The 13323-nt window shown below is 40.3% G+C and overlaps 2 protein-coding genes across 2 annotated transcripts; one reads left to right on the top strand and one right to left on the bottom strand.

Annotated features, from left to right (window-relative positions):
• Positions 1–1425: 1425 nt before the first annotated feature.
• LOC136421679 (gastrula zinc finger protein XlCGF57.1-like) lies at positions 1426–5959 on the top strand. The gene is made up of 4 exons (XM_066409152.1): positions 1426–1552; positions 2339–2940; positions 3376–3522; positions 3870–5959. Exons 1-4 carry the CDS (start codon positions 1526–1528, stop codon positions 4135–4137), a joined length of 1044 nt encoding a protein of 347 aa, XP_066265249.1. The 5' UTR covers positions 1426–1525; the 3' UTR covers positions 4138–5959.
• Positions 5960–6395: 436 nt separating this feature from the next.
• On the bottom strand, positions 6396–13285 carry LOC136421678 (integrator complex subunit 9-like). Its single transcript, XM_066409151.1, has 7 exons — positions 13238–13285; positions 11885–12124; positions 10898–11051; positions 10184–10401; positions 9563–9733; positions 8020–9033; positions 6396–7328 (listed from the first exon to the last, which is right to left on the bottom strand). Exons 2-7 carry the CDS (start codon positions 12110–12112, stop codon positions 7122–7124), a joined length of 1992 nt encoding a protein of 663 aa, XP_066265248.1. The 5' UTR covers positions 12113–12124; positions 13238–13285; the 3' UTR covers positions 6396–7121.
• Positions 13286–13323: the final 38 nt, after the last annotated feature.

The raw sequence follows: 13323 nt of genomic DNA, 5'->3' as shown, positions 1-13323 counted from the left end.
GTTGGTAGAAATATACTATAAGAAAGAGTTGTATAACAGACTTACCATAGCTTGTAATAAAGGAATATCTCCAATAGATTCTTTTACCGGCTTGAAAGTTCATCTATGTTGGTAGCAAACATTCTGAAACAAGTTTTAACTGTAATTTCCAGCACAAAAATTGGACTTACACAAGTTTTCCACTGTACAACACCAACCTCGACTTTCCAATTTTCGATTGGAAATTACGGTTAAAACTTGTTTCAGAATGATTTCTACCAACAAATATGAACTTTCAAGCTGGCAAAAGAGTCAATTTCGATTAGAGATATTAATTTATCATAAGCTATGATAACTCTATTTTACGACACTTTCTTTAATTTTACACCTGATGAGAGAACACTCCTTTTATTAATATATCTTCTATACAAGACGCGTATTCCCAAGTAAGTGTATTAAGATACATCTATGACTTAATAAAAGCATTTATTGTTGTCACCAATCGTTCACCATAGGTGGCCATCACGTGAACGTATATAATTTTGAGAATTTTGAATGTAAGCAAATGGCACGTGCTATAGCTAGAAGATCTCACCTGTGTGTTGCTACCACCTGAAGAGCATGAACTCAAGACATAAATATTCATTGCTTTATTTAGCTTGTAGACGAATCTACTTCTATATATATATATTTAGATGATATTCTAAGGATAATTACGCTACTTCTGTTTTCAACCTTGTCCAATATAGGTGATTTGTAGATTTAGTCAGATATCTTGTCAATAAATGGGATAGAACTTTTGTGACTTCCTCAGAAAAATGAAGTCTTATCGATACCAAGGAGGTTGAAATTCTTAACCTCCCTGGTCTTATATGACGTTTCTCGCAGGCCAACAGTTGGTGGCATGATTTGATATTTCCAAAAATGGGTCATTAATTTTGATTGTGAATCGTACCATAAACTCGTATCAACTTTTAAAGCATCCCGCGTGAAATTTATCAAGTACAAATAGGATGGTCCTGTATTTGATTTGTACCGTCTTTTCTACATATGTATACTCTTGTTGTATTGGTTTGTAAGCAGTGAGTTTTGACATCTTACAGCACTGGTATAAAGCAAAACACGAGGTCACTTCATGGTTCGATCAAAAATGTACGCGTGAGCAATAAATGAATTAAATCAACACTCCGTAGAGAGAAACAATACACGAGTTTCCATCCAGTCTCGCGCCGCCATTTTAGGTCAAAAGTCATTGGGAGCACTACCAAGCTGGGCCCCATGCACGAATACACATAGTTAAGGTGATCGGTGCAAAAGATATGAATAAAAGCATTACACTTTGAATGAATTTTTTCAGCTAATAACTAGTATACTAGGCAATGCAAGCTCGTCAAGTGGACATACTTTGCATATGTGGGTAATCAGGTTACTTTCTAACCTCTGACCTTAAAGCTTCGGCCTTCGCAGATAGTATGTTTACAGGTGCACTTATGTGCGCTGCCTGTTTTAAGGTATAAAACTGTTAGTTTGTATCTATGGTGACACCATGAGGACAAGGAAACAAACGAAGAAGGTAAGGAGTAGCTAAAGAAATCGTACGAAATACTTTTGAGAAGGTAAACCTATATTTGTACACCGCTGCACCTGAAGCGAGCCCTGGAAACGCCCCCCTCCCCACCCTTTTATGCTTACTGCATGTTTTAGTCATAAGTCATCCAGTGGCGGGTGTATTTACGCTATTGTACTGTACATGAAGTGTTTTTGTCTTTTTGTATAGACCCTAGTTAACCACTTAGCGTTGAACTAGTTGGGACAGCAGGGGCATGTTTACTTTTTACATGTTCCCATGATTAAAAGCAGAACCTGCATATGTTGTTATGTTGTTGCTTCCTTCATGCGTTTGGCCACACGAAAAGTAGGGGTACGTTTGTGTGTTAAGTCTTAAACCAAAAAGTTCGAAATTTTAAACAAAACTGTATTTTATGCAGTTTGCCCAAGCAGACCACCCATATGGGGACTGATAAAATCTGGTCTATGTGGACAGGTGGTTACTACAGACAGGATTCTTAATCTTTTGTTATGCCTTTGTCAATGGGAAAAATTCCCCAAAGGACCACCAAAAGATTGGCCAGGTCAGGTCCTTAAAAGTCTCACAAACTTCAACCATTCCGAATTTTCTGTAATACATGTATATCATATATGGATTTTTACTGAAAAACTTTCTTAGTTGAGAATGATAATGAAGAGAAAAATTGTATACATTTACCATGGACCATACATAGGTCAATGTCTAATTTGAACTCATCAAGGCATTTATGATCAGGAAAAACTAACGTCTTGTCTTGATTTCCTTTAAAAGGATCAGAAACAACCCATCTCTCCTGTGAAGAAATCCACCACCAAGGGGGAGAGAACCAGCACCCGCCTTCGTCGCTGTCCTTCCTGCAGTTTCACAACGAACAGCAAGGAGGAGCTGCTAGACCATGTGCAGGACCACCCCAACATCTCCGTGCAGTACTGCTCGCTGTGTGAATACAGCACCTGGCACAAAGGCAACATGAAGCAACACATCCAGATGCACTCTCAAGAAGACGTCTTGACCTGCGAGAAGTGTAGCTACACAACAACAAGACAGTTTGCTTACAAGATGCACCTTAAGTACCACCACTCCTCGGAACGGCCCTTCAGGTGTCAGACGTGCGGAAAGTCGTTCGCTGCCAAATCCGTCTTAAGAAACCACCTTAAGGTGCACTCGGACGACCGCCCCTTTAAGTGTCCGACGTGCGAATACTCCGCAAGGACTAAGGGAAGTTTGGACGCACACATATCGCGTCACAGAAAGGAGAAACCGTTCTTGTGTGCGGAGTGCGGGTATCGCTCGTTCCTTAAAACGGAGATGGAGAAACACATGCGGAGACACACGGGGCTCCATCCCTACAAGTGTGATCTGTGCGACTACAGGTACTACCTACTTATTAACTATCCTTTATTCCACTTTCTGTGAAGCATATAAGGCTTGATTTTATTTTGATAGTGCTTTACATTATGAAAAAAAGACTTAAGGTCAGATTATTACACATATTGAAACAAGGCTACTTCTCGCAAGAATAACTCTAATTGTTATTATGATGTTCTTCAAATTTGTCTTATCTTGCATTGGTGTGGGAATTTAATTATTTTCTATCATGAATTGTGTATTCCTGAATTCTAGTACGAGTACTTCTTATAAATCAATGACACAATTGTCTGTACATAAGAGATTCTGTATTTGTAAATCATTAGTGTTTTGCATGTAATTGATTACATGCAATTTTATTGTGATTCTATCACTGAAATAAACCAGTCATTCATTCATAATCATAGCATGTAGATTCATTAAAATCTGAATCTGCACAGCGCTGTCCAGAAGATCTGCCTCGATGTCCACATGACCAAACACACGGGCCATCTCCCCTTCATCTGTGGCGAGTGCGGGCATCGAACGGCGATTAAGTCCAACCTAGTGGTCCACATGCGCACACACACCGGGCTGAAACCCTTCAGGTTTGTTACCTCGCCTAGAAGGTTATGTTTACGTCAACGTTCCTTTGTGTGTGTGTCTGTCTATGTGTGTGTCACGATAACTCGAGAATGCGATGATTGATTGTCATGGTACTTGGGTAGGTATTCTTGAGACCTCGAAATAAATAGATTTTGGGCCCCTTAGTGGCTTAGTATGGTACTGCAGTGGAACTTTTAGGTTCAATATCTTGTGTTCTATACATGCTATGGAAAACAATATGCTTCCAGATAAGGCTAACATTAAGGTTTTATTCGTGCTGGAGGTGTGGCTGACCTCAAACATGTGTAGGACCTCCATTTAACGTCCTATTTATTCATTGTGACTACAGGTGCCCTCATTGTGAATACTCCGGAGGAAGCAACCAAACTCTTCACCGCCATGTCGCTTACGTCCACCTGACTCAAGCTCCCGTTGTTTGCCTAAGCTGCAGTTATCAGCCCAAAAGCAAGGGGGCACTGAGGAAGCACTATGGAAAGGGGGAGGACCATCAGACCTACCGGTGTAAAGTTTGCGACAAGGAGCCGGTTACTTACAAAAAGTTGCTCAACCACCTAGCACAGCATGTGGATGTAGAGACAGCAACTCTAGTCACATAAGATCTAGAGCATATTTTCACAATTGATTTGTAGTAGTAGCTAGTAGACTCGTTTATTCGTAACAAAAGACAACATTACTTTGACTTTCATTCTCCTTACAGCCGTTGTGAAGGCTGAATTACAAGGCGGTTTACAACAAGGAGTCGGTAAAAGCATTATTCCTTCAGATTGCAATTGTTGGGACATATTGAAACATTGTGATTCAATAATAAAATTCTTAGATATTAGTATTTGAAATGATTTTTCAAAATGGTATAGAATATATGTATTATTAATGTGACCTCATGCGTATTGAAAGGGTTGTGATGAACTTAAAGTTATGTTGAGGATCCGGTTAACATATGGTTTAAAATTTACATTGACATCTTTCAACTTAAACCTTCTCCTTGCTATAACAAAATTTAATTGGAACTTTGGTACCAAACGGATGCCTTAGCGGGCTGAAGGGTAATCAGTGTTTCTTTAACGGTAACTTTATGTTCACTGTTTTCACAGTCACCTCTGTACCGTGAACTTATCATCACTGTGAACAACCTGTTGAGTGTTATAATCATTGTTATTATTATTCATGATTCCTTCACACATTTGTTCTGTAAATCACTTGCCACCACCATGAAGCTCAAGTTCAGTGAAAATGTCAATTTTCCTTACACCGTAAAATCTTGCTACTGTGAAGATAAAGTGAATGACAGTATTTCTATTTCAGTGACCTTTTTACTCTCAAATAACAGTACTGTCATAAGGTGTCTTGAGCTCAAAGAAGAGAAGTTTTATAAAAGGCTTTTCAATCAAAAATGCTGTGTGTGCTTTGCTACGATTCACAGAAATGTAGATAGGAATCAATGGTTTTTAGTGAATTAATATTCAGAGTTCTGTGACTATGAGATGATTTAGCTTGTGCCATGTGGGAGGATATAAGACATTGCCAAGCTACAAGATGAGTTATCATCCCTACTATGCTGTAAAAAGATTGTCAATTTGTTTTATACAAATTGTGAATTATGCTTGTGAATCTTAAATCAAATGTATTGCCTCAATTTATGCTTGAATGTAGTTCAGAGTTTGCTACATTCTAATGGCACATTTCTATTAAAGAGTTTAAGAATTTCTAATTTTTCAGTATGTATATATATCAGGAATTTCTTAAAATGAATTGAATCATATCTTAGAGATATCTGATTAAAGAACGAATGTTGTTGTTAGATTATGTTGCCTTAAAATATGCTTTTCTGATGGTCATGTACATTTCCAGTATGTATATATATATCAGGTATTTCTGAAATGAAATGTATAGATTTTATCTCATGAGTGGTAGACTTTTATATTATATATTTACAGTGAAAATTAGAATGAATGACAATAGAAATAATACAAGAAACGAGAAGCTTTCCACGAAATCGTCTTCCGGGAGGGACGTAAAACGGGGGTCCCGTGCTCGAGGAGGTGCCTCGAACACGTTAAACAGCCTCATTACCCTACACATTGGGTACCTGCCTGTGGCACTGGCTGCAAATACACCTGATATTATTATTATAATGCATGGTCATGAAATGCTGCAACTTCCCATTTTGATCTCTTGTGATAGCCTAGGTGCCATCCTCCATAGTAACCGCTGCCTCAATCTTTTTGCTTTCTATCTCTGTGGTTACTACAGAGGATGGTAGCAAGGCTACTTTTGCGATGGTTGATTTAAGTCTAATCTAAGACGCTTTGTGTAGAAATATACACAATAGAAGAAGTTGCTGCAAGACGTAACTTTAAAATGTGTAATGTTCATACACTTAAGACAGTTGATGTTTGCTCAACTTGAGGTGTATATTTTACAGTAATTACACTATCCAGGCTAGATGTGTGATGATTAATTGTGTTTGCGGTTCAGTCATAGTGATCTTTAGTATGATTTCTAAATTGTGAAATGTAAATGCATCATCATTAATGACTGTTAAGCAATGGATTTACATTGTACTTGTAGCTTTTAAACATCTCCCTGCTACCTTATTGTATATTAAGCAATATAAATTTGATACAAGAAATCAACTCAAGATGGCAGAAGAAGAAATTGTTCAAGGAAGATATTACAGTTATAGGAAAAGGACTGAAAACGATTCTACAATTAATTATATTGGTGCCATCATTTTGATTCACATATTCCAGATTGCTTTGTGTAGAATGATTTCTACAGTGTTTTGTACTTTGATTAAGTTGGAGTGATATAAGTTCAGTGAGTAGTACAAAATAAACAGTTCTAAAACATTCAATTCAGTCCCACCCATTTATTGTAGTGATATCATCTTGACTATAAGAGATATTCTTACCTAACATAGTATTCAAATTCTTTCCTTGGAGGCTATTAAACATAAGTAGTGGGATAAGTAAGTAAGTATAAAACACAGTTGAACACTTGGCAAATATTTACATGTACATCGCAAAACCATGCTAGAAAAGATTACAAAAATATGTCTGTTACATCAACACTACTAAATACACTATTTTGACAGGGAAATATCAAGACTTAGAGCTTGGGCAGTTTAGAGTGTATTTAAGGTTTATACAGAGGTCTAGTCTTAGTCTATGTTTTATGCATGACGCCTTTTACGCCATGTGGGAATGTAGTACTCAAGTTTTGGTACAGTTTTACAGAAAAAGACCTTTGTTAGAAACACTGGAAGTTAAAGCTTGGGACACTAAACATTGCTTCTGAGCTTCATCCAAAGTTTCTTATTTTCAGGTTATATGAACCAACTTCTTCATGTTTCTTTCAAAAACTGAACAAAATATATATACATATTTGTTTTAGAATTTCAGTCAATCTTGCAGAGAAAATTTAACCCTCAACAAGCTATTTTAGGCCTAGGGTTGAGTCTCAGATTTCATCATGTTTCTTTCAAAAACTGTAAAAAAAACATACAAAATGTACATTTGTGTTAGAATTCCAGCCAATCTTACATGACTATTTTGAATGTAAACTTTATTAAGTCTAAGACTCAGAACTTGGAGAGACACTTGAGGAGGATGTTTCTAAGTTTGATCCTGAGCTCCTCGTTGCCCTCACAGAAGATGTGAGTGGATCCGTCCTCGATCTGAATCAGGGTGTCCTCTGACTGCAGGTGGATGATGTGTCCTGAAGGCGTGTCTTCGACTTTTACGTCTGTAACTCCGTTTTTCTCCAGGTCTTGTACGAACTGTTCCACCTGTAATCAGTATATTTTGAGTTCAATAGGCAGTAGTAGTGGGCAACCTCAAACCAACCGTACACACTCACGCCACATCTCCAGAAAAGACGATGTAGCTGCATAGTCACTGTTTAGAACTTTATTCAAGCCACACCAAGGCAAAACTAAGTCTGGATGTGGGCTTGAATAAAGTTCTAAGCAGAGACTATGCAGCTACAGCGTCTTATCTGAAGATGTGGCGTGAGTGTGTACAGTTGGTTTGCGGTTGCCCACTACTACTGCCCAGTATATTTTGAGTTATTGATATATATGTTTTGCTATCATGATTACTTTTGATTGCACTTCTTCTGTATACATGTACATTCAGGCTCAGTTCATTCAAGGCTGGTTCATTTATTTATTTTTCTTAATTTATATTCTAGAGTCAATTTGACAACTTCTTTTCATTCATAAATAAATGAAATCAAATACAAAACCCAGATTATGTTTCCATTATCTTATGTTGACCTCTGGCTTCTCCCGCTCAAGTTTAAGTTCACTACATTTGATTTTGCATAGTTTTCTGTTTACCACTTGTATAAGTTTGACTTATTTACATTTCATTTGATTTAAGATATAAGTGGACTCCATGCAGAATAGTGTTTCTCTATGTAACACTAATGGAACCTCAATAAAACAAACAAATAAACAAAAATACAAACAAACAAACCTGCACAGCGCCCCAAACGTGTGGCTTTGGTGGCGCAAAGTCAGCATTGTCTTCCCGCTTCCGTTTCTGTCCTGGCCCTGCCATTGGCTGCTTGGGAACAGATTGCAGGACATAGTTGTTATCCTTCGCTTCGAGAATGCCCGTCACCGAGGCGACTGCCACTCCTTGCCGGATCTCTGATGGAACAAGAGCGGACGCGAGCTCTGGCGTGATTTCGATTTTCTCGTACATCCTCTTGATCGGGAGGGATAACACTTCCCCACGTTGGTACGTCGTTGGTGGGGGGTCTGCTTCGAGCACGAGGTCTGACCGCTGGGGTAAAGATGGCGGCGGCGTGATGTAGTTTTCTGGAAGAACCACGTGAAGAGGTTTAAGATCGCTGATTATCTTGTTGGCTTGTTGGAAGCTCAGCCTTGTGTCAATAGGGCAGTGGACTGCTTTCATGGCTAAGGGTTGGAATGGCGCTAACGCTTCCAAGTACGGGATATCCGGTTCGACAAAGATGACAGTGTTCGCCTTGGACTGTCCCCACATCTCCATAAAGTGGACGCCGTCACCGAATCGTAGCGATGGGTGACCAGCGAAGACGACACAAGGCGTCTTAAACTCGCTGCTGAAGTCTCCGTGGACGCTCGGAAACACCTTAAGTCGACTGATCGTCTTAAGTTCCTCGTGTACGAACGGCGCTTCGGGGAGGTAGACTTTACTCTGCTTGCTCTGACAGAGCCACTCCGCGAAGATGTTTGAATACGCCAACGAACTGTCCGCCATCGGCGAGACGAAATACACGGGCAGCTGCATCAGACCCGAGCTGTCCAAAAACACGGCCAGACACTCGAACAGATCGTAGACAACGCCCGAGGGGTAGCAGGGTACCAGAACGCTGCCCCCGTTTTTGACGGTGACAGCAAGATGGCTGCAGAACTCTGAGAGCATGCTGTCGGGGTTGGCAGTTGGGGATTGTGTGAGGCCGGCAAGGATGAGAACATCAGTGTTCTGTAACGGTCCCTGGTCCTGCAGTTAAAGGAGAAAAAGGCAAAATGTCAAAACAACAAGAAAAATTAACTTGTAACTACAGCATATGGATAGTACCTGAAATGTACGACTGTTTCCAAAATCATAATCCATGGAGTTGCTTGAGTAATTTTTTTTTGGTACATATGCACATGTAAGTACATGTAATATCAGAATGAAAACACACTGTGACACAATGACTAATTTCAGTGCTATCAACCATATATCAAACTACTGGTACATTGTACTTTGTACATGTTAATGAAAAGCTACCCATTTGAGTCTTGAGTAAACAGAGTTGTCTCCAGCTTTAATCTTTTTTCTGCCCCACTCATTGTTTGGGAGCCCATGTTGTTGATTTTTGTTGCTAAATTTGTCATCTTACAATTACAAAAATACAGATTTTTGAAAGAATTGTGTGGAATTTTTGTCCATCCCAACAAGCAAATTTTCCCTCCCATGGACGAAGGGATGGGTTCAGTAGATATCCCTGCTTCAAAGAAACAAACAGATAAATTTTAGTACCCACCATCGGCTGTGGGTGTGTAGTCAGGACAGAGGAACTAGATATATAGGAGATCTTCTCGTAGTGGGACTGGATTAACCAGTTGCAGCTGCCGATGCAGTAACCTGAGCTCAGGGGCATGATCTGGAGGGCTCCGAACACGTCAAGCTTCTGCGCATAGCCAACCAACTGCACCTGGGGAGGGAAGATAAAGTCTTGAATGAGTGAATGAATGAAGGCATTATCATGAATGAATGATTGAGAGCTGAGGGGCATGATCTGCAGGACATTTGTCAAATGAATCTCTAAGCACGTCAAGCTTCTGGGCAACTGCACATGAAGGATAGGAAAAATAGATATTGTATTATTCTTTAATATCCAAGGAAGGACATAGTGACAAGATTCAAACTCCTGAAATTTTACTCTATTTGCAGAGTAAATTGCAACACTAAAAACAGAAGATGTTCAAATTTTAAAGTGTTGGACTTAATTACTTAGTTACTTTAATTTGGAGAGTTGATGTCATGTACTAGGATGTAGCTCATAACAATCGCTAAGTGCTGTCGGGTGGTGTCCATCCCAAAATTGTAGACACACAAGTCAAAACTACAGACAACCAATTCTAATGCGCCACTTTCCAGTTACCTTTGAGAGCGATGAGTTGATGTCATGTAGCCCATAACAGTCCCTGAGTGCAGCAGGGTTGAGCCCATCCCTCAGCTGAGCCGGGAGAGTCTTAAAGACGCCCGGCTCCTTCCACTTGCTGGCGGTGCGCGTCTTGGGGACCCTCTCGGTGTGATGGACCAGCTCCTCCATCAGCTGACGACCCATCTGGGCGGTCGGCTCCGTCGCGTAGATCATACCTGTCATCGCAACGTACAAATTGTCATAGTAAGTCTTGGAGTTTTGCACATAATTTCCATACACAATATAAAGCACTCACCAACAAGCTCTAGGGCCTGATCACATTCATCGTATGATTGTCCTACAATCAGAAACTGAGGGCTTTTTGGGGTTATTCGTGATGAGCTGTAAAAAATTTATCCGTCTTGTTACAAAAAAATTGCTTTAGACACACCCTTGTTGGATTGAAAATAGCCCAGGCTAGGTGCCATCCTCTGTGGTAACCGCTGTCTCAATATCTTTTCACTTGCTAACCACAAAGCGAAAAGATTGAGGTAGCAGTCACTACTGAGGATAGTACCCAGACAAGCTTAAAAATCCTGTGAAAATTTTACGACAGCCTAATAGCCCGTTGCACGATTGTTATGTCTCAGGATTTTCAAGCTAGCCTGGACTAATGATGAATGCAACTAACAACATTGATACCAAGAAGAAGTAGAAGTTTGTATGTAATACCATTGAACCCTGTGTACTCGGTGATGTAGGGCAGGGCTAAGATGCACTGGAAGCTGGAGACCAGGATCACATCGACTGTTGACAGGTCCAGCAAGCCGCCCTCAGGTATCCCCACCTCAGGGGGGCTGTCCACAAACACACGGCCCGCACATTCCTGGGATGGGAAAGCGTAGTCAATCAGTTAATCGTGGGCATCATTGTTGATGGGGGCGGCTGTAGACATTGTCTCTCCCCGGCCAGCTTGCCAAGAGTGTCAAACACTTGGTCCTCCCACCTTCCAAAGAGTTAACGTCTAGCCAGGAGTACCAGCAATATTCAGCTTTGTGTGTAGCATCTGTAAACTATATATATATATATATACCTTCTTTTGTTGCAGGGTGCGAAATACTTTTTTGAGCCAGGTTGCCCATGTTGCAACCTAGGGCAAAGGCTAGGTTGCACATCCAAATTTCAGGTTGCTCCAGCAACATTCACTGATTTCTTAAAATCAAGCTCGTATGTAGCGTATAATACTACTAATATTTCGAAATATAAATTAGATAGTATTGTGTTCCCATTGACCTAAAAACATCTTGTTTAGCCGAGGGCAGTGTGTTTTTGTCTTTTTCAGCTCAAATTCCACGATCTATGAAGGGTTTTTGATGGTTTAAAACGAAAAAGTGTTGATTTCTTTATTTCAATTGAAGATTTACCGAATTTTATGAGAGTGACACTGTGTTTTTGTGAGCTTCCAGGACTCCGATTGAGATCTTTGGCTCAAAATATAAGGTTGCACACTGCGCTACCTGGGTTTGGAATTAACTTGCACCAACCGAAATCTTGTTGCACTGTGCAATGTGCAACCTGGTATTTCGCACCCTGTGTTGTGACCTGTACTTAACCCAGTGGGTATACTTGTATGTACAACAAAGACCTTCATTCCTTCATTAATAAAAAATAAAAAATATTGCTATTCAGCTTTGCGTGTTATGAAGTCTGACAAGATACCTTAAGTTCCTTCTTCAACGTCTTGAGCGTGTCTTGGTCGCTTGCGTCGGCATCTTTAGGTACCCAGGAGGGGAGCTTGGCGAGCCTGGCGCTGTGCACGAGGGGGAGGGGCAGGAAGCTGAAGGTCGTGGTAAGGTCGAGGCTGCAGTCCAGCATGACGGTGACGGACTTGAACTTGAGCACCAGACAGGGCAGGTTGGGGTGGCCTGACAGGCAGTACAGCTTCATGGTGGCCGGGGACTGGAAGAAGATCATTACTGTGAAAATCAGTATATACCCTATTTTTGTCGATAAGAAATCTTTTACACACAACCAATACATGATCACCCATCTGTATCTGTTTCTATACAGCTGGTATAACCACCCTACGACTTGAACTTGAGCACCAGACAGGGCAGGTTGGTGCTCAAGCTTCATGGTGGTCGGGGACTGGAATAACATTCGAAATATCTTTTGTGAAAACTAGTAGTACATTTGTACATGTATCGTATACCTACTAGTAGCTGTGGTGGCTCTAGGAGGGTGCATTTGTTTGTACATGTATATAAGCTAGTTCGGACTTGTTACTACGCATATGCTGTGTCAAAGGTGAAGGCCCCCGAGACGTGAACAAAGCCAGTCGGGGCGTTGTTATGCAAATCTAGACAGTTGTTATGCAAATCTAGACAATGTCCAGGCGAGCACTGTATACGAGCGGGGGGCCTTCACCTTTGACACTGCACATGCGTAGTAGCAACTCCGAACTAGCTTATCATAGAATGATCATATGGCTATTTTATACAATATACATGTACAAGCAAATACGTCCTTCCACTGAAGTTCCAGAGTTTTAAGCTACTAGTACATGTATTGCAGCTATCATATAATAACAATGAGCTTTTTTTGTGGATAGCAATTCTGACTGGTTCTTCTTCACAATCACATTGCATCTACATTGTAGGTGTCGTAAACGTGACAGTCACAGTGACAGTATACACCCCCCCCCCATCATCATCACTGGAGCTCAGAAATAGTACAGATTTTCTTGTTCATATGAAGCGTCCTTGATCAAACAAGTAACATCTGTTTAATTGATTAAAATGTATGCATTATGCACTGAGCACATAACTTTACTACACATATTGCGATCAGCCAAGCAGTGGTGACAAGAGAGGAGACCAAATTTAAATGATCTTTATCAAAAGAAACAAACCGTTCGGATTCAGTGTGTTTCTAGATCTGCAACGTAAACTTTTCCAATGAGTTACACGAAGTTCTATATATTCTAAAAACTACAGAAGCATCATATATTCGTCAGTGTCTTCCGAAAAATATACAGGGATCTCCTGCTTATGATAAAGTAACGGAATTTACCTTCAAAACACGTGAAAATATTTCCCACCTCCACTCTGTTAACCTTTGCCGTTTGACCTTCGACCCGACATAAAAGGTCACGGTGA

The sequence above is a fragment of the Branchiostoma lanceolatum genome, chromosome 16, assembly GCF_035083965.1.
Source record: "Branchiostoma lanceolatum isolate klBraLanc5 chromosome 16, klBraLanc5.hap2, whole genome shotgun sequence".
In the NCBI taxonomy this organism is placed as follows: Eukaryota; Metazoa; Chordata; class Leptocardii; order Amphioxiformes; family Branchiostomatidae; genus Branchiostoma; species Branchiostoma lanceolatum.
The sequence above is the reverse complement of the archived record's forward strand: the minus strand, read 5'-3'. Positions and strand labels throughout refer to the sequence as shown.

Excerpts from the sequence above, each read along its gene's own strand:
- LOC136421679 (XM_066409152.1), top strand. The coding sequence starts at position 1,526 with ATGAGGACAAGGAAACAAACGAAGAAG. Across the intron at positions 1,553-2,338 it reads CAAGGAAACAAACGAAGAAG|GATCAGAAACAACCCATCTC; the intron begins GTAAGGAGTAGC and ends TTCCTTTAAAAG. Across the intron at positions 2,941-3,375 it reads TGTGATCTGTGCGACTACAG|CGCTGTCCAGAAGATCTGCC; the intron begins GTACTACCTACT and ends GAATCTGCACAG.
- LOC136421678 (XM_066409151.1), bottom strand. The coding sequence starts at position 12,112 with ATGAAGCTGTACTGCCTGTCAGGCCACCCCAACCTGCCCTGTCTGGTG. Across the intron at positions 10,402-10,897 it reads CGAGTACACAGGGTTCAATG|GTATGATCTACGCGACGGAG; the intron begins GTATTACATACA and ends TTGCGATGACAG. Across the intron at positions 9,734-10,183 it reads TCAACTCATCGCTCTCAAAG|GTGCAGTTGGTTGGCTATGC; the intron begins GTAACTGGAAAG and ends TTCCCTCCCCAG.